At 51.4% G+C, this 20791-nt stretch overlaps 1 protein-coding gene across 1 annotated transcript in view; it reads left to right on the top strand.

Annotated features, from left to right (window-relative positions):
• Positions 1 to 3613: 3613 nt before the first annotated feature.
• Positions 3614 to 20791, top strand: part of SLC9A1 (solute carrier family 9 member A1) — a 49495-nt gene continuing 32317 nt past the window's right edge. The window contains exon 1 of the mRNA XM_065873139.1: positions 3614 to 4747. Within this exon, the coding sequence (XP_065729211.1) occupies positions 4396 to 4747 (352 nt within the window). The 5' untranslated portion in view covers positions 3614 to 4395. The remainder of the gene's footprint in view (positions 4748 to 20791) is intronic.

Raw genomic sequence — 20791 nt, 5'->3', positions numbered from 1 at the left:
TGCAGATATATGGCCCCTCTGAGTCAAGAGCAATGTGGGCCTGCAATGGTTAAAAAATGAGGACTTGCTAGACTTCCCCAGTGGTCCATTGGTTAAGACTCCGTGCTTCCACTGTAGGGAGCATGGGCTCGATCCCTGGTCAATCCCTGGCCAGGAAATTCCACATGCCGCATGGGGTGGCTAGGGGGAAAAAAAAAAAAGAGAACTTGCTAAAACAGGATTACAAATATTGCAGCATATTTTAACTGATTACCTTCAAAAAGATCATGCTTTTAACATGCAGAGGGACTTCCCTGGTGGCGCAGTGGTTAAGGATCCACCTGCCAATGCAGGGGACACGGGTTCGAGCCCTGGTCCGGGAAGATCCCACATGTCGCGGAGCAACTAAGCCCATGAGCCACAACTACTGAGCCCGTGTGCCACAACTACTGAAGCCCTCACGCCTAGAGCCCGTGCTCCGCAACAAGTGAAGCCACCGCAGTGAGAAACCCGCACAGCGCAAAGAAGAGTAGCCCCGGCTCACTGCAACTAGAGTAAGCCCTCACGCAGCAACGAAGATCCAAAGCAGCCAAAAATAAATAAAATAAGATAAATAATAAAATTTAAAAAACATGCAGAATACACAGCAATATAATTTATATAAAATTATTAAATTCATAGCATACCACAGGGGGAGTGGTCTGATGATGGGACCAGTTTCACAGATGTGAGGGACTTCTTTCTAGCCTGTGTTTCTGTGTCTGAATGTATAACTTCATGTGGCCCTAACACAGAAAGTCTACATTTGAGGCCCTCAGTACATGTAAATAAAGATAAAGATGGTAAATATATGTGGTACTTGCTGGCTGCTGCCCTGAGTTCTATATGTACATTGGCTAAGACCCTTAGAACAGCCCCATGAGATTGGCATTACTGTTTCCATGTGATGGAGGAAGAAACAGTGAATCAGGGAGGTTGACTGATTTACCCAAGGTCTTCTAACTAGTGAGTGGTGGTGTGGGGATCTGAACCTAGACAATCTGGCTAGATTCTTAGTCTTAATTCTTATGCTATACTGCCTGGTCTAGGCCGGGCCTCGGCCACGGGCTGTCCCAGGTGGTTTGTCCCAAGGGCTCTTTCCTGGCACTGTCATGTTGATACAACCTTCTCCAGGCTGTGGAGGACCTTAGGGCTGCTATTTCCTGGTTCTCATGGGATCTGCTACCTCCAAGGCTGGCACCCAAGGACCGACTGAGGACCGGAATGAGGGAGAGTCAGAGAGTGAGGAGGATCAGAGTGCATGCATGAATGTTGACCTCAAGACTGGAAAGGACTGGGAGTTCCATGATGGTCTAGTGGTTAGGATTTGACACTTTCACTGCCGTGGCCTGGGTTCAATCCCTGGGAACTGAGATCCCGCAAGCCACGCGGCATGGCAAAAAAAAAAAAAAAAGAAGACTGGAAAGGACTGTAGGTCTCAGGGTTCTGGCCCATGTCACCTGCATAAAGTCCCTCCACTAGCCCCACCTTTGCCTCCTTTTTTCTACACTGAACCTGTGGTGTTTTGAAAGAGCTCTGGATTAAGATGTTAGAAAACTGACTTAAGTCCTGGATCTGTTACCTAATAGCTGTGTGATCTTGACCAAATGGCTTTATGTCTCTGAGTCCTCAGTTTTTTCATCTGTGAAATGGAAATGAGAATAATAGCTACTATTTATTGAGCACGAGGACTTGGATCATTGATAAACCTGGGGCACTTGGTTGTAAACTATAAAGGACCGAACCATGTGAGGCATATTGTCATTGTTCTGATCCTTGTCCTAAATGCTTTTCCTCTCTTTGGTTATTTCCATTAGAGCTGATGTTCTCCTTTCATCTGCTCCAGGTGACACAAGGCCCTTGGATTTCTCTGAAGGCTTTTCTAGGCTCTTCTGTCATCTCCCAAATGGCTGGACCTGTGCCAGGAGAATGTGAAGTTCAGAGAATTCAGTTTAATGTCGGCACCTGCAGTCACAATCACATCACTCTAGTAGCGTTTGAATATACTTTTATGTGAAAGGAGAGCATATCTCATGAAAAGTACACAGATCGTGAGTGCTCAGTGAGTTATCACAGAACAACTACATCTGTGTAACCTTTGTATCCACCACCCAGTAAAGAAAGAGAACATTATCAGCACCCTAGAAGCCCTTGTTGTGTCCACTTTGTGCCCCCTCCTAACCACTGCCACCTCCTTCCTCCCCACGTCTATGTCTGTGTTGCCAAAGCCCAGCACAAAGCCTTGTCAAGAGGTCCATAAATAGTTGCTAAGCCCTTTGACATCATTTTGTGATCTCAAGCTAGTCACTTGGACTTCCTCTGCCTTGATTCACTCTTCTGCAAAACAAGGGTGGCATTTCAGTAATCTCAATAATTCTCAACCCTAGTCGAGAATCACCTGGGGAAACTTTTGGAAAACTATCCATCTTGCTTGGGCACTACCCTGGAGGAAGTGGATACAAACCTCTGAAGGTCCCAGGCAATGGTAGTGTTTAAAAGCTTTCCAAGGATTCCAGTGTATGGTCAGGATCTCTCAAATCTTACAAATTTCAACCAACACTATATGTTCAAATCTCAGTTCCACTGCTGCTGTGGGTTGAATTGTGTCCTCCACAAAGATGTTGAAGTTCTAACCCCCAGCACCTGTGAATGTGGACTTATTTGGAAATACGGTTATTGAAAATGATCAAGTTAAGATGAAGTCATTGGGGTGGGCCCCTAATCCAGTGTGACTGGAAACCTTACAAAAAGGGGAAATCTGAGCCCAGAGACAGAGACACAGGGAGATCACCACGTGAAGACTGGAGTTATCAAGGAACACCAAAGATTGTTGGTAAACCACCAGAAGCTAGGAGAGATGCGTGGAACAGATTCTTCCTCACAGCCCTCAGAAGGAACCAATTCTGCTGACACCTTGACTTCAGACTTCTAGCCTCCAGGATATGAGACAGTAAATTTCTGTTCTTTAAGCCACCCAGTTTGTGGTACTTTGTTACAGTAACCCTAGCAAACCGATATAACTATTTACATACTAGTTAAGGAACCCTCTTTACCTGTTTCCTCATCTGCAAAAGTGGAACCATAATTGTTCTATATGCTGGGCTCCATTCTAAACACTTTACATAGATTATCTCATTTAGTCATCACATATACTACACTACAGCAGATCAGCAGATATAGGTACTCCCGTTATCCCCACTTTTTCAGATGAGAAAACTGTGCAACAGAGAGGTTAAGTAATTTGCTCAAGATCACATGGTAACTAAATGTATAAGATTATAATACATCCTTCACAAGATTATTGGGGAGTCTCCAAGAGACTGTGGATGTGGATGTGGATGTGGATGTGGATATGAAGGCGCTTTGTAAATAGTAGAGCATTTTACTCATGTTAGTCAGAATCTCTGTAGATTCCAGACTTTTTTTTTTTTTTGCCATCTCTGACTCTCCCTCCTCTTTCGACGCGATACTTCCTTTCCTCGGAGACAGGGGTCGCTGCGTTGAGCGGGCGCTGACAGGTCCTTCTAGCCCGCTGCACCGGCTGCTCGCTGGTGCCTATAAGTGGCAGCGCCGGGCTCAGAGAGGCAGTAGTCCGCCGCCGCCGGGGCTGGGGCCGGGGCTGCAACTGGAGGTGGAGCTGGACGCGGAGGACCTGAAGCTGGGCCAGGGCGCAGCGCAGCACCGCGCCGGGGCCGCAAGGAGGGGCGTTTCGTTGCTGGCCCACCGCGAGCCGCCCTCAGCGCCCTCCAAGGCGCCCTCTCGCCAGGCCGCCTGCCTCCGCCTTCCGCCTCCCTCCATTTCCCCGGAATCTCAGCCCGGCGCGCCTGCACCCGGTCCTTCTTTGGGTGGGGAAACTCCCTGCCGCTTTCTGGCTTCACTTCCTCGCAGCCTGGGCTCTCAGCCCCCTCTCTTCTTCTCCTGGACTGGGTCTCACCCCCTTCGATCCCCTTCCTTTAGCTCAGGCTCCCTGCCCCTTACCTTAGCCGAGTCCCAGCTCATCAGTCACTTTCCGCAGCCGAGGGTCCCCACCCTCCCTTTTCCTTTTCCTTGCCTGGGATCCAACCCATCCTGTCCTTTCCTCTGTCCCTAGGGTGCAGTCTCTCCCCTCCCCCACCCCCTTTCCCAGGCCTGGAGTTCCAGACCTTTTGGTCTTCTCTTACGGTCCTAACTGAGTCCTTGTCCCTCTTCCCCAGTTTGGAGTTCTAGATCGTGAACCCAGCCTTCCTCCACTTCCAGAGGACTGCTTCCACAAAAACACATCTCTAAAACATGAACTTTGCTTAGAGACCCCCAGTCTCTCTTCCCCGCTGCTGACCCCCTGCCACCTGTGTCCCAGGTCTTACTCTCACTCTGCTAAGGGTCGAGGGTGGCAGCAGGATGCTTCTCTGGTCTGGTGTCTGTGGCCTCTCTCCGCCTCGAATCTTCCCTTCGCTGCTCGTGGCAGTAGCCTTGGTGGGGCTGCTACCCGTTCTTAGAAGCCATGGCCTCCAGCCCAGCCCTACTGCCAGCACCATCAGAGGCTCAGAGCCGCCACGGGAACGCTCCATTGGGGAGGTCACCACCGCCCCGCCGGAGCTCGCCCCCGAGAGCCGCCCTGTTAACCATTCCTTCACTGAACACAGCCTGAAATCTCGAAAGGTCTTTCCAGTCCTGGGCATCGACTACACACACGTGCGCACACCCTTCGAAATCTCCCTCTGGATCCTGCTGGCCTGCCTTATGAAGATAGGTAAGTGCAGTTCGCCCCCGACGCTTCCGCCGCCACCAAACTAATGAGCTTCTTGAACCATCCTTACCACTTGAGGCTGCCTAGGAATAAAGGTCTGGACTACTGCTGTAAAGTAGGCAGCCTCTATCCCATCATCGTGGTCCTTCTCAAACTGGAGCTCCGTGGCCTCTGTGGTCTGAGGCCTCCTAAAGATTGGAGCCAGCGTTGTTCATGGGAGAGAGCAGGACCAGAGGATGGGATGCTTCAGGTACTAGGTACCTTCAGCGAGGCTTCCAGGCCTGGCAAGTCTCCTCTGGCTGGGACAGACCCCGAGGGGAGCCAGGCACCCAGCTGTGTGAGACAGGAGTGTCTTCAGCAAGTGGCACAGTCCGCTCTGTCCACAGCGACCAGTGTAATTACATGCTTCGTGGGAGGGTGTTCCAGGATGGAGGCTGTTTCTACTTGGTTTGTCTAAGGAGTTTGTAGTGGGGGACCTGTGTGCTGGAGACTTACAGGTGTGGTGGAAGATGAGGCATCCCCATATCCTCACCTTCCTTCATCCCCAGAGTGTTATCTGTCAGCTTTGCCTGCCCAGGCTGGTCTGGAGCCCCTGAGTCAGTTTCCTGCCTGGGAATGCCATTCCTTATACAGTTTATGGGACGGGGGCCTTGGGAATTCCTGAAGTCTGGTTTGGGGGTGGAGGGAGAGTGGAGGAGGGTCAGGCTTGGTCTGGCCCCAGCTCATCTCCAGGTTGCACCCAGCTGTGTCTCAAGGTGCTGTCATGTTGGCCTGCCTGCTGCTCATCCAAGAGGGAGAGGGACAGGTGGAGGAGCTCAGCATGTTCTGATCTGAAGAGACTTTGAAACATTCTTTTTGGGAGAAGGAAGCAGAAAAGTTGTTCCCTTCCAGAGTACTATCACCCTGCTAGGCCCGAGCATTCTGTTCTGCTGGGTGATTGATGGAGCTCACCAGAGCCTGCATAGCCTAGAAGCCCCTTGAAGTGGTGTCCAGGGGGCAGGGGGTGGGGGTGGGGTTGAAAGCTGCCTTTGCTTTTCTAGCCCCCAGCTAGCTGTGGAAGGCACGGGGGCCTGGAACTCTGCTGGTTTGGGTTTGGAGAGTTTGTGACTCTTGGCAGGAAGCCTTGCAGCTTTCCCAAGGACATGCAGGAGCTCAGTGGCGATGCCAGGCTGGTATGAGGCAGGCTCTGGGACATGCTGCAGGAGGGCACTCGTGCTTCTGTTTTGATCCAGGAGCTGGCTTCCTGATACGGGGCTTTGGTGCTGTGACAGTAGCAGGCCTGCACATGGAGCTGGGCCACCAGCACCTATCCCCTGATGGCAGCCAGCTTCCCGGAAAAAAATCGAGGCCTGGGCAAGGGGAGCCACGTGTACTGATTCTGACAAATCCATGACCTTGAACAAGCTGGGGCCTTTTTCTGCAGGTCTCGCCCACCTGTGAAACTGGCAAGCATCTCTAAATTTTACCATATCAATTGAATCGTGAAACCCTGTGTCTTAATTTGTTGGTAAGAAGCTGAAGTGACTGATGTGTCATTTGCCTGTGTGAGACCAGGAAGAGGCCTCATAAGCACTATTTATAAATTGCCCTCCTCTTTCCAACCCCCTCACCTGGCATTGTGTTAGGGCATTCGAGGCTAATGCACGCACTGTGGGTCTCAGTGCCTTCTGGTGGGTCGACATCATGACCACAAAGATCCTACTCTGGATAGTCAGGAGTTTGTCTCTGCAGGCCTGATTACCTCTAATCCTGATGGGGTCAGGCTTGGCCTGCTTTGTCCCTGCCAAAACTGTGCCCGGGACCCTGGGCAGCTGGCAGAGGTGGTGCCATGACAAGGGTATCAGTCTAGAAGTTAGGAAACTTGGCCTCTTATACCACCTCCCTCTGTGACCTTGCACCAGTCATCCCTCTCCACTTGTCAGTTGATCTTTGTGGCCTCTCGCAGGTCTGATATTTCTGCCATTCCACTGACTTGGGTAACCCTGGCAAGTCACTCACCCTTGGGCCACAGTTTTCTCATCGTAAAGTGAGGAGGCTGGATATGATCTCCGAGGGCATTTGTAGTTCCAAGAGACTGTGTCTCTGGCTTGATAGGGCAATTTTCTGCCTCTGAAAACAGGAGTGCCCTAGCATCTGGCCATCCTGGGAAGAGGGTAGAGAGAAAGATGGCCAAAAGATCTTAAGGGTCCCAGTTCAGGTGGCAAAAAGTGAAAGCCCATTTCTCCCTTTACCTTGCAGTGTTTTTGTTTTGTTTTGTTTTTTTGTTTTGGCTACGCAGCCTGCAGGATCTCAGTTCCCCAACCAGGGATTGAACCTGGGCTGCGGCAGTTGAAAGCCCCAAATCCTAACCACTAGGCCACTGGGGAACTCCCCCTTTGCAGTGTTGAATTGAGGTTGGCACCACTCTGCCACTTACCCTCTCTGAACCTCAGTTTCCTCAAGTATAAAAAGGGGGAAATAATAGTATCTAGTTATAATGCTGCCGGCGTGATGATGACATAAATTAACGCACGTAAAGCTGGCTTTGTACCTATAGGAAGCACTCAGTGAGTTGCAGCTGCTCCTGTTAGTATTTTAACCACCTAAGGTAAATGTATCCCTACCTCAGCCCCTCCTACAGTCTTCCTCTGAGGCTGGAGGATTACAAATCTCTCAACCTAGGCTGCCACCAGCAGTCCTTCCCTAAGGTTTCGGGAAGGACTGAAAGTCAGTCCTACTGACTTTGTTCTTCCTTCACTTAAGCTGCCTCCAGAGCAGGTCCTGTGGGGAGGGGACATGGCACCAACCGACTTTGGGGATGGGGTGTGTGCCGAGGCCATGCTCCCTCTGTACTGTCAGTTACCCAGGAGCCTAGGAGTTCATTTTGGGGTCTTATCTATTCTCCCAGACCCCAGCATGGGTAGGAGCTATGTTGGAGGCCTCATTCTGTCATCTGGGGCAGCTGCTTCCCTTGCAAGTTACCCCTCCTTTAAAAATAGAAGGTGCTGTGCGCAGTTCTCACTCCTGTCCTAATCGTTGAGCAGAGCCTCAGGTAGATACTGTGGGAGATGCGTGTGGGAAGGGTGGGGTTAAGAGCTGAAGTTCTAGAGTAGATGCTAATGGATTCTTTTCTAAGTGACTCAGGGGGTCACATTAGGCAAGTCACTTCCTGTCTCTGGGCCTTTTTTCTCTCTCTGACAGCCAGGGATTCTTGCCTTTTCCTTGGTGAGGAGGGGCTCGTGATGTGAGTTGGGGTTAGACTATTGGGAGAACTCTGAGAATGACTCCAAGCCTTAGGTAGGCCCATTCCCCTCCCCCACCTCCGCCTCCCATTGTGGTTTGGACCCTGCATGAATTCCACGTTGTCCCTGTTTACCTGGCTCCCAGTCCAGTGCCTGTTTCAAGGGAGAGCCTCACTGTAACCCAGCTCACCACTGGCACCCCGTGCGTTTGTTTACGCATATCCCGGACCCGGAACTCCTGGCAGCCTATGAAGCAGGTATTCATCAGAGACCAAAAAACCTTCCTTTGTCCCTTCACATCTTATAGCTTTTTCTGGTTTTGGTGTTTGCAAGGTGTGTTCTGCCATTGCCTCCTTAGAGCAAGTCTGTGAGGAGGGGAGATGGGGATCATTATTGCCCACTTCACGTGCGTGGATATCAGACCCAGCAACTGGTTTCCTGTGTAAGACTAGAACTTGCCTCTCACTTCTCAGAAGGAGAGAGGAACAACTTAAAGGTCACCTTGAAACTGTCTCTAGAAGCCCAGATGGAACTCTCCAAAAAGAAAAAGGTGACCTTTTCCTCTTTGGGAAAACAGCTGAGTGACTTCAGGATAGTGGGAGGGGAGGTCATCTGGGGACTGGGAAGAAGCTTCAGGTAGGACATGTGTGTCCTGAGGCTCCAGGACACTTAGAGGGCCTCTGTTGGTCATATCGCCTGGACTTCATTCAGCTGAACACCCATGAGGTGCACCCTGCCTCTCCTTCCCGCCCCACCTAGCCCCTCCAGCTCTGGTGGGAAGGACAGATGTTGTCACAAAAGCCTGGGCTCTGCCCCTGCCCCTCGCTACCTGTGTGACCAGGCCCCTGGTTTCTCTGAACCTGACTTGCCCCATCGGGAAGGTAAGGATGCTATCTGTACCTTCCAGGATCGATGTGGAGACCAAACGTGGGAATGCTAGCACAGAGCCCAACGTGCTGTGGCAGCTTTCAGGGCCTGTTCAGATTCCTCCACTTTGGGCGGTCTTCCCAGCCCACTCCAGCCCACAGCCGTTGCTTTCATTTCTCCCCTAAAACCGTATCCCTTATTGTTTATCCACAACTTTGGCATTAGGCCTAGTCTGCCCTGTGACATATCTTCTGTTGGGGGGCGGAATGTGTGTTTTAGTAAGAATTACCATCTATTGAGTATCTACAGAGTGGTGTCAGGCACTTTATAAAAGTAATCTCATTTAATTCCTACTATTATCCTATGAGATAAAGGCTCTCTGTCTCACAGATGAGGAAACAGCCCAAAGGGGTTATCTGCTGTGATGCTGCATTGCCATTTATCTTCTGTTTGAGCCTTGGCACAGTCTCCTGACCCTCACGTCCTCCTCAGCAGATGCCCGGGCCCCTGCACGGGGTGGGTGCCCAGCTCCCTGCACCTGCCTTCCGGGATTTTAGGACTCCCTCTGGGGGCTAGCACTTGTTGAAGGTGGAAGCCCTCCCCCTGCCCTGAGAAAGCTGTAGGGGTTCTGTGCCGGCTTTGGGCCCATCCTGTGTCCCTGTGAGTCCACATATGTGTACCTGAATCCTGCAGCCAGGCTGGGCCTATCCTTATCCTCTGCTAGTGACCCTGCCTGCCGTCTCTTTGCTCTCTCAGTGGTCTGACTGAGCTTGTTTCTTCCCTGCTTGGGCAGGGGGATGCCACTTAAAGAGTAGTTTCCTTTGCCCAGCAGGGGATGGCTAACCTTGTGATTACCATCTCCTGCTTCTGGGCTGGAAGGGTACTGGGCTGCTTTTGGTTACCCTTGGGGCCCAGCAGGATCCCCTGAGAGGCAGCCTCTGTGCTGGAAGCAGATGGCACAACTCTCTTTAGGCCTGTAAGGCGAGTGGAGTTTAGTAGTAATTCTCATTAGTATTGTGACTTATTTCCAAAGCACTTGCGTGTACAGTATTTAATTCCGATCTTCTCAATGGTCCTGTGGGTTAGAATAGCAGGTGGTATTGATGTAACCATTTTACATCTAAGGAAACCGAGCCCCAGGTTGTGACCTGCCTGAGGTCACTTAGCAAGTAAGTGGCAAAGGACACAATCCCTGGATTTCTAACCCAAGGCCGTGTCCTCTTTCCTGCCTGGTCAGGTTGTTGTGAAGATCAAGGGCGACCAGAGGTCCCAAGGGTCTTTAACTAGAGTAAATGACCAGGCACATCCACGTTGGTAACTTGAGTGGTTGACAGGAGAGACACTGTTTCTTCTTGGAGGAGCGAGGGGCTAAAGGAGCATGGTGGTTTGGGTTGGTCTGGAGCCCAGGCCAACTTAACTCCAAGTTCTTAACCCCTCAAGCATGCCTGTATTTGTATGAAGAAAGTGTGTGAGAGTGTGAAGGCTGACTCAGCCTTGGCACCTGTCATCCTCACAGTCTGTGGAGCAGCAGACTTTTGAAATGGAAACTTTTCCTTTCCCTTGATGTGTTGTAGGCCCTCTGGGAGGAGAAAGGAGAGGCAGAGAAGTGAATTACAACAGAACACATGCTGAATGGGGCAGGAGAGGGAAGGGGTCAAGAGACCCTGAGAGATGGTATGGTGCTAGCTTTTTGCTGCCTAGCTGTGTGACCTTAGGCAAGGCACTACTTCTCTGAGCCCTCATTTCCTAATTTGTAACATTTATGTTAAATATTTGTTAACTGTATTAGCTGTCACTTATTAAGCTCCTGTTTCAGAGGCTGTGTCAGGTACTCGCACAGCTAGAAAACAGTGGGGTTGAAGCCCAGATCTGTCTGACTTTGGAGCTCTTGTTCTTTTCATCATCATGCCCTGGTTCCCTTTCGGTTCAAACGTTTTATTTTTCCCATGATCATTTTGAACAGGGAAGGATTAAAGGCATTTCAAGTCTTGGCTGCTCTCTGTGCATCATTTCTTGGGTTGGGGGGGAAAACAGTGACCCCCCCCCCCCGCCCTCCAAGTCTTACCGTGAAGCAAATAGCCCTTCTCAGAGGTGGTGGCATTCAGAAACACAGGAGGGACAGGGCATTGGAGCTCAGTAGCCCTGGGCTCCCTTCGGGAATGCCAGCCTGTCCACAGCTGGCAGGCCTGCCTCCCTCCCTCCCTCCCTCTCTCCTCCTGTCACCCTCCCCCACCTGCCCCCCCTTTCCTTCCGTGGTGGGGAGAGAAGGCTCACTAAGCAAACCCAGGACCTGGGTTATTCCTTAGTCATCCATTGCCTGTGTGGACCTCCTGCTGCAGCACTCGCTCCCCCTGTAAACGTCTGAGTCAGACACGTCTCCCCAAGATTGTCTGCACACACTGCGCTGGGCCCAACCATCTCTTTAGATGCCAACAAACATCAACTGATACTTAAGGCAGGCCGTGATTATATGTGGGTTTTTTTTTTTTTTCCCGGTACGCGGGCCTCTCACTGTTGTGGCCTCTCCCGTTGCGGAGCACAGGCTCTGGACGCACAGGCTCAGCGGCCATGGCTCAGGGGCCCAGCCGCTCCGCGGCATGTGGGATCTTCCCAGACCGGGGCACGAACCCGTGTCCCCTGCATCGGCAGGCGGACTCTCAACCACTGCGCCACCAGGGAAGCTCTATGTGGGTATTTTTAATCTTACAGGCTAATCTAATTTTAACTGAACTAAGTTTTGAGTTGGGCCGGGATCAGTGGGCTGTCCCCCTTCCCTGGAATCGTGCTGACTTCATTTCCTTCCCCTGAAAGCTCTTTCAACATGCGGGGCTAGTTTTGGGGTCTGTTAGGTCATACATGACCCCTGAGTTGTGACACTGACTTGCTGATGACCTGGAGTTTCCCCAAATTACCCAGGCAAGTTCTTTCCTGAAAACATATAGCCTTAAGCAGCTCTGAGTGAGATTCAGGATGAGAATTCCTATTCCTTCCCAAGTCCCCTTCCCGGTCCCTTGGGGGACACTTACCCCTAAGCCCAGACTGGCCCTTCCACAGTGCTGGGCCTGAGACCAGGCCACTGAAAAGCGGAGAGGTGACATCACAGCTGTGTCAGACAGAATCTATGAGCTCACCAAAATAATAAGTAACTAACACTTACGTAGCACTTGCTGTGTGCCAGGCAGACTCACAGAGGCTCTGGCTTTGGGCTGGCCAGCCAGGACTGAGAGCAGCTACTCAATTCGTCTGTCCGAGGTGGGGTTGTAGAGGCAGGTCAGGTGAAACCAGCCAGCGGGCTCTGAGCTTGTGGCACATCGGGGAACCAAGAAGAGTGAGACCCAGGCCTGGCTCATCAGGAGCTCCCAGTCTGTTTGGAGAAAATGGTCCATCTGTGCTGAGGTCTCGGCGGACTCCTGGCAGAGGCAGAGTTCAGAGGGAACAAGCAGTCCCCGAGGGCACAGGTGGTTAGGGAAGGCTTCTCGGAGGAGGTGGAATTCGAGCCAGTCTTGAAGATGGAGAGGAATTAGGCAAGCAGGCTGGACAGGGAGAGCTGTTCTTAGGATAGGACTCCTACAAGAATGGAAGCCCCTTGAGTGCAGAGCCTTTGTTTGCTTTCTTCTCTGTGCCTGGCACAGGGGGAGGGCTCCTAAATACTTGGGGGACAAATAAGTGCATGACTGACTTCCGTGTAGAGATAGTGTCCACGTGAAGCCTTTGAGGAAGACAAGAAACCAGCTTGACACAGAGTGATGCTCTCGGCGTCAGCCAGCACCTGTGTAAGTGCTGCTGCCACAGCCGCCTTCCTCCCCCTCTGCCTCCCTCGGCCTGGCTCTAATGGAGGGTCTTCTAGGGCATCCTCTCTGGGCTGGGTGGGGTCTCTCTGGGAAAGTCTGCATCTGTTTGGTTTACCCTCAATTTGTATAATTAAAAGCAAGTTACCAGAGCTTCGTCAGGGAGCTGCCGAGAGCCCTAACTGAATTAAGCTTTTCCTAGGAAGATTCATCGAGTCAACAACCGCACTGTGACTGTGAATTAATGAGACCAGTGCCGTAAACCATGCAAAAAGGCAGTCTTGCTAATTTATAGCTGTACCTAGACACGTTGACTTATGTCTTCTCTTTGTTTTTGTGTGTGTGTTGGGAGTGGACTGGGGCCAGAATCTCCTTTCTGTGGCAGGTTTATTTTTATAATATGAATAAATAAAACATGTTCAACAGTAGAGAGGGGTATTAAGGTAAAAAGTAAAAGTTTTCCTCCTCACTTCTCTGACCACCTCCACTGTCGTACTCCCCAGAGGTTACCGCTGTTAACTTTCTCCTGCATCTTTTCAGAAATTTTCTGTGCATATATGAGTGTGAGAGTGTGAGGGCAGATTTTAGTTTTTAATCTTTTTTTTTTTGTGGCTGCGAGGCTTGCAGGATCTTAGTTCCCTGACCAGGGATTGAACCCGTGCCCTCAGCAGTGAAGGCGTGGAGTCCTAACCACTGGATTGCCAGGGAGTTCCCGGGTTTCGTTGTTTCTTGTTTTTTAATCTTAACATCTTTATTGGAGTATAATTTACAATGGTGTATTAGTTTCTGCTTTATAACAAAGTGAATCAGCTATACATATATCCCCATATCCCCTCCCTCTTGTGTCTCCCTCCCACCCTCCCTATCCCCCCCCTCTAGGTGGTCACAAAGCACTGAGCTGATCTCCTTGTGCTATGTGGCTTCTTCCCACTAGCTATCTATTTTACATTTGGTAGTGTATGTAAGTCCATGCCACTCTCTCACTTCGTCCCAGCTTACCCTTCCCCCTCCCCGTGTCCTCAAGTCCATTCTCTACGTCTGCATCTTTATTGCTGTCCTGCCCCTAGGTTCGTGAGAACCTTTTTTTTTTTTTTAGATTTCATATATATATGTGTTAGCATATATGTGTGTTAGCATATATATGTGTTAGCATACGGTATTTTTCTCTTTCTGACTTACTTCAGGATGTATGACAGACTCTAGGTCCATCCACCTCCCGACAAATAACTCAATTTCGTTTCTTTTTATGGCTGAGTAATATTCCATTGTATATATGTGCCACATCTTCTTTATCCATTCATCAGTTGATGGACACTTAGGTTGCTTCCATGTCCTGGCTATTGTAACCGGATTTAGTTTTTATAAAGCCACTTGTGTAAGGAAAAGAGCTCCAGGCTGGGAATCAGGGACCTGGGTCCTAGTCCTAGCTCTGCCTCTTTCTTGAATATTGTCGTTTTGCCTCCCTGGGCCTTAGTTTCCCTGTCTGTTGATTTCAGTTGTTGGAAGGCTCTCCGGGACTTTCCAGCAGGAAAGGCAGTGGTCCCAGAGGAGCCCCTCCTCTGGTGAGGCCTGGGCAGCCTGAGGCCCTTGGAAGGAGATCTCCACAGCCCCATCCTTTGGGGGAATGGGCCACTGCTATCATGAGCACTGGCTTCAAAGCACAGAATTCTCAAGTTCATGGTAATGGTCATTTCCAACTCTAGCTCAGGGTTATGGGGTTAAATGAATGGGTCTGCAGAGAGCCAGCTCTCTTGCTGGGGAAGTAAGACAATACACAGGGGAGAAAGCACAGGTGGGAAGTTGTGTGGCTCTGGCTAGGATGCAGAGGGGCTCAGAGAGGAGGGGGAGAGACAAGTGAAGGCTCCCTGAAGGAGGTGATCTTGAGCAGTGGGCCAGGTGGAGAAGAGGAACATCTCTCAGGGGGACTTGCTGTTAGAAGGGATCCTGGCTTAGGTGGGAGAATGGACTTGGGGACCTGCTGTTCTTCTAGGATCTAGATCTAGGTTTCTGAGATTCTTTCTGAGTTCTTGATGGAGTTCAGGGGACCCATGGACCATCCTCCTCCAAATATCTGCAGACATTTGTGTGTTTATATCAGAGGAAGAAAGCCCATAGTAGCCATAGATTCTCAGCAGGATTTGTGCCCCCACCCCACGGCCAAAGGTTAAGAGCTTTGGCCCTTGTCCTGTGGGAATCTGAAGAAGGGTAAAGGGCTTTCCTTGGACGAAGTGGTACTTACCTCTGGGATGAGAGGGGTTTGCCTGGGGAACTGCAGAACTCCTTCTAGGCAAGGGGAATGAATCCAGTCAGAATGAACAAGCTGTGTCCCAGGAGAAGAGGAGGGAAGATGATTCTGTAAAGCAGAGAGAAACTTTTCCAGATTGGGGATCAAAGCAGATGAAGCAGGCTTCCCCTGCCCAGTGTAGACAGGGCAAGTACTGGGTTCATTCTGCCCCCTGGTTCTGGTGGGTTTCCAAGGTGAGCTCAGCTGACACCCTGGGAGGTAACTCAGTCCTCCTGCCCTTTTTCCTAAAGTGGCCAGGGCCCAGACTGTCCTCTGAGACTCTGTTACGGGAAGCAGCTACCTTGGAGGCAGCAGAAACAAGCCATTGCCTTTTAAGGGGACGGGCTTTGAGGGCATAATACTAGGCAGCCCCGATTGGCCTCTGCTGTTTCTTGGATTGAGGACCCCCATCTCCTGCTCTGACTCTGCTTCCGGGAATGAAAGTAGACAATATTATTCTACCTGTAGAATATTAGAGGTAGAAAGAACCTTATCATAGCCTGTGGCCCCAGGGCCCAAAGGAGAGATGGAGATGTTTTGATCCAGTCCTCTCATCTCCCCATTAAGGCCGAGAGAGGATGTGCTCATATTCACAAGTGAATTAACGGGAGGGCAGGGAGGGCTTTCCCTGCTCTGTTAACTAACTCAGGGGTCTCTAGGCAGTAAGAGCTGGACCAAGAGGAGGGGCTGTGGTCTTTGGCCTTGATGTTGGTATCTAAGCATTGGTACCTCTCTAGTGGCCCCTAAAAGCCTAAGGAACGGCAGCTTCGTGCTGGACTGTGCATCAGAAGAGCTGTTCCTGGCCGAGAAGCCACTTGGCTTTGGTCATACAGATCCTTGCAGGAGAACCAAGTGCAAGCCTTGGGACCCAGAAGCTTCTGCCCTCACCCATCAAATTCTTCAGGCTTTTGTACTCCTTCACAAGCCAATATTGAGCCTGGGTGCTCTGCTTTTTATAGCATCTTTGCCCTCAAACCAGGGAATGAGATCTTATCTCCTGGGGCCAGGGCCCACAGGAATCTGGATGCCGTACCAGGTAGGCAGGATGCCAGTGTGGAGGCAGGGCCAGCTCACCTCACTGAGCCCAGCCCAAGACTCAGATTACAGCTCAGTGGGGGAGGGGAGCTGGCACCCTACCACACCCTTCTGGGCCTGCCTGGCTGGTGGAACAAACAAAGATGCCCAAGAACTGCTTCTCTCAAAGAGCTCAAGGACTGGTCTGAGAAATTCAGTATAGTTGCAGGGGAGTCAGGCAGTAGAAAGTGGGTGCGAGTCGAGGTGAAGATGGAATTTTTTGAGGGTTTAGAGAAGGCAGAAAGACCTTCCCGCTTGGGAGGATCAGGGAGGCTTTATGGAGGTGACTGGTGAACTAGGTCTTAAAGAATAGGTAGGATTTAGATGAGACGCTCGAGTGAAACAGGGCTCACTGGGCACAGCCAGAAGCTTCTACTTGAGGCAGGACCTTTGGATTGCAGAGGAGTGTCCCAGAGCAGTTTCCTTTGGAAACATGGTGGTTAGGAACACAGGCTTTGCAACTTGACAGACCTGGGTTCAAATCTAAGCTCTACCACTGTAGCACCTTGACTACGGGCAAGTCACTTTACCCTGTTTGTGTCTCATTTTGATCATCCCCAACATGGGGTAACACCTGGCAGGGATGTTGGGAGGATTCAGGGAGAGTACCCTTGTAAGATACATGGCACAGGCTTGACACATTCTGAACATATGATAAATGGTGGCACTTAGGAGTCCTTCTAGGATCAGGAGGAGGAGAAATACCAGCTTGTTTTCTGTGAGTCTTGAATCTCCCAGCAACTGAAAAATCACTCAGCAAGACTTACTGATGCCCTGCTGGGCATCCAGTGCTGTGCTACACACAGGGGGCAGGTGGCTCCAGGTAAATAAAAATTATTATTATTATTTTAATAAAATTATTTTATTTATTTAGTTTTGGCTGCGTTGGGTCTTCGTTGCTGCGTGTGGGCTTTTCTCTAGTTGCGGCGAGCGGGGGCTACTCTTCGTTGCGGTACGTGGGCGTCTCATTACGGTGGCTTCTCTTGTTGTGGCTCACGGGCTCTAGGCGCGTGGGCTTCAGTAGTTGTGGCACACGGGCTTGGTTGCTCTGTGGCATGTGGGATCTTCCTGGACCAGGGATCGAACCCATGTCCCCTGCATTGGCAGGCGGATTCTTAACCACTGCGCCACCAGCAGAGTCCCAAAATTTATTATTTTAGTGAAGTGGGTAGAGCACTTTCTGGCATGCATCAGGAAACCTTTTGGGGAGATACTGTCCTAATTCTTTCTACAAATGAGGAAACTGAGGCCCAGAGAGGTTAGGTGACTTGCCTAGGGTCACATAGCCTGACTATGGCACAGCTGAAGCCAGACCCAGGGCTTCCCATTCCAAGTCCTATGCTGTTTCTCCTACATAACAATCCTTTCACCACCTGGCTGGAGTAGCAAGACTTTTCACTTGAAACATTTAATGAGCACGATTTTGTATGACAATTTGATGTGTAGCTATAAAAGCACTAAATTTTGCAGAACAGATGATGGTTTTTTAATAAATTTATTTATTTTTTAATTTTTGGCTGCGTTGGGTCTTTGTTGCTGTGTGCGGGCTTCCTCTAGTTGCGGCAAGCGGGGGCTACTCTTCGTGGTGGTGCGCGGGCTTCTCATTGCGGTGGCTTCTCTTGTTGCGGAGCACGGGCTCTAGGCGTGCGGGCTTCAGTAGTTGTGGCACGCGGGCTCAGTAGTTGTGGCTCATGGGCTCTAGAGCACAGGCTCAGTAGTTGTGGCACACGGGCTTAGTTGCTCCGCGGCATGTGGGATCTTCCCGGACCAGGGCTTCAACCTGTGTCCCCTGCGCTGGCAGGCGGGTTCTTAACCACTGCGCCACCAGGGAAGCCCGCAGATGAGGATTTTTAAAATAGGCCCAGCTGTGATGAGGTGCCAGGTGATCTGTGCCAGCGTTAAGGGCAGAAGATTCTGCCACTTCGTAACCACCCCACCCTGTGAGCCTCAGTCTTCCCAGTCAAATGCGGTAATGTCTGTAAAGCCCCGAGTACATCATAAGCTCTCAAAAGTGGGAGTCACCACTGTCCTGTAACATTAAAGGAAAAGGAGGGAATTCCCTGGCAGTCCAGTGGTTGGAACTCCACACTCTCACCGCCAAGGGTGCGGGTTCAATCCCTGGTTGGGGAACTAAGATCCCACAAGCTGTACAGCACGGCCAAAAATAAATAAATAAAAAATAATTTTAAAAAAAGGAAGATGAAATGAGAGTGAAGTCTAGCAGTGGAGGATGGTTTTAGGTAAGGGGGCTGGAGGACATTGGGGTAGGGCTGAATGTCACCAGGAATGGGGTGGGCATAAAATGAGACTGTGAGATGAAGTGTCTGAGTTTGGCCTTCAGTTGGAAGAGGGGGAGACACACACTCAGTAAACACTGATTTGTGCATGATAAACGCTGTGCTGAAGATGGAAAGATGAATAAATATAATCCCAGCCTCATGGGAGCAGCTGACATGGAAACTGGCACTTGCCATGTGCTGTGAAGTGCCACAGCAGGGCCCACAGGACTGTGGGTGCACGGGAGGAGTTGGGTGGTGGGCGGATCGGGAAGGCTTCCCAGAGCTTGAAGGTTAAGCAGGAGTTTGCTCATTTCACACGGAGGGAGGAGCTGGAGAAAGACGACATGTGGATAATGCAGAGCATAGATGATGCAGAGCCGTTGACTTTTGCTTCTGAAACCCATTGGGGCATTCTGCATCCCCTCCACCTCACTCACCCCCAAACGTACTTAACCCACGTGCCTGGCTTGGCAGAGAAGCTGAGCTTCCCTGTGGGACAGTGAACACCAGGGATGGGTGTCCTCGTATGCAGGCGATAAGGAGGAAGCTACCATTGAGTGAGACCTACTGAGTGCCTGGCCTTGTACTGAGGGCTCCACACAGCACATCACTGTCTGAGTGTCACGACAGCCCCGAAGGGTGCGAGTCATGGGATTTGCCTTTATCCAGCTTACAGCTACCTCGGGAAAGTGGAAGAGGGAATAATTAAGTGCTTGATGATTGCTGTGCCACTGCCTCAAAGCCCAGGAGGACTTCAGAGAGGGGAGAAATGTGGCTGGAATGAGCAGGGAGCAGGGGCCTTTGCACAGGTGCCTTCACTAGACCCTCATAAGGGGAGGGCAGGTGGCAGGTCAAGTGAGGGTTGCAGCACCTGCTGCAGGTGTGACTGGGCAGCTGAGAGGAGGCCCAGCCAGCTGGGGGGAAAGTCTGGGCTGGGGTTCACTGAGAAATAAGATTGGGTAGGTGGGCTGGGCTGGATTCCCAGGCGTCTAGAACTCCAGCCAGAGGGATATAGAGTCGGCCAGGCCTCTCAGGCTGGTGGACAGATGGCTCCACGGATCGAACGCTTTCCTCTTCTCTCCATTTCCACTTCTGCTCTCCCTATCTAAGCCACAAGCATCTCTAACCTGGATGACTCCAGTGGCCTCCTGGCCCCACTCCCCCTCTGCCTGTAATCAGCTCTCCACAGAGCGGCCAGTGGGGTCGTTTAGAAACGTGACTCACAATGTGGTGTTCCCCTGCTAAAACCTTCCAGTTGCTTCCTGATGAACTTGGGATAAAATCCAGGAGAGGTGTGGCCTATTCCTCTCTCTCCTTCACTCCCTGCTGCTCTCTTCCCACCACTCACACCAACCTTCTTGGGTTCCTCAAACACACCAAGCCTTGCCATACCTCTTCCCCTTCCGTAGGGCCGTGGCGCTTGCTTTCCCCAACCTGGAAGACTGCCTGGAGATGGCCACAGGCCGGCTGCCTTATTCATGCTCTGGGTCAGATGCCGTCTCTTCAGAGAGGCCTCCCTGGCCACCTAGTCTAATATGTAGCCCACGCCTCACCACCCTCCGCCCCAGCCCACGTCAGACAGTCTTCTGGGTGCTGAGGACACAGCCGGGAGCAAGATGAGGAGGCTCCCGACGTCAGGGGACCCACAGGCCAGTGTGGGGCGTTGCACAGTGGGCACAACGTCAGGCCATGATAAGTGTCTGGAAGAAAATAAATATGAGAAAGATGTGCTACTTTGGATGGTCAGCGAAGACCTCTCTAAGGAGCTGGCTTTTGAGCTGAGCCAATGACAAGAAGGCGCCCACCTTGCAAAGATCAGGGCCCCTGAGGAGAGTGTCTTTGAGGAAGCTGGGGTGGAATAAGAGGGAGGTGCGGTGTGAGGACGGAGAGGAAGGTGGGGGCCAGACCCTGCTTGGCCCGTGGGCCTTGGGTTAGGCATCGGATTGGATTCTAGGTGCGTGCAGTGCCAGTGAGCTGGGGAGGGATGTGCAGAGCAGCCTAGGGGTCAAGAGATGGCTCCCAGGGTCGGCTCTGGCTTTGGGCCACAGCGAGCCAAGCAAAGCAGGACCCTGGCCCAGGGCTACTCAGCCAGGTCTGTGAGAGCAACAAGAGTGAAGCTTCCCAACAGGCACCTCTGGCCAGGCCAGGAGCGGGATGGAGAGCCGTGCCCAGGGAGGAGTGGATAGGGAGCGGAGCGGAGCAGGAGGGGGGTGGCGCAAGCACGTGGCGAGGGGAGGGGCTGAGTGAGGTGCCAGGCTCTGCTGGACTCCTGCCCCTCCCCTGCCCAGCCCCAGCACCTCTAGGCAGGATGTCACCAGACCTGTCATGTGGAAGGCGTGGCGCCACCGAGTGCCAGGGCCCTGACATGCCTCTTACCGCCTAAACCTTACGGTCCCGGTCCCACGTGGCCTAGGGAGTTATCAGGCCCAGAAAGGGCAGGCCTGGAATCAGATAATTGGACTTGACTGTTGGGAGGGATGCTAGAGACGGAGTTACGAGTCCAGGAGGTGTAATTGAAAAAGATAAGGGCGTTG

The sequence above is a fragment of the Phocoena phocoena genome, chromosome 1 (genome assembly GCF_963924675.1).
Source record: "Phocoena phocoena chromosome 1, mPhoPho1.1, whole genome shotgun sequence".
In the NCBI taxonomy this organism is placed as follows: Eukaryota; Metazoa; Chordata; class Mammalia; order Artiodactyla; family Phocoenidae; genus Phocoena; species Phocoena phocoena.
This window is presented reverse-complemented; position numbering and strand designations above follow the sequence as displayed.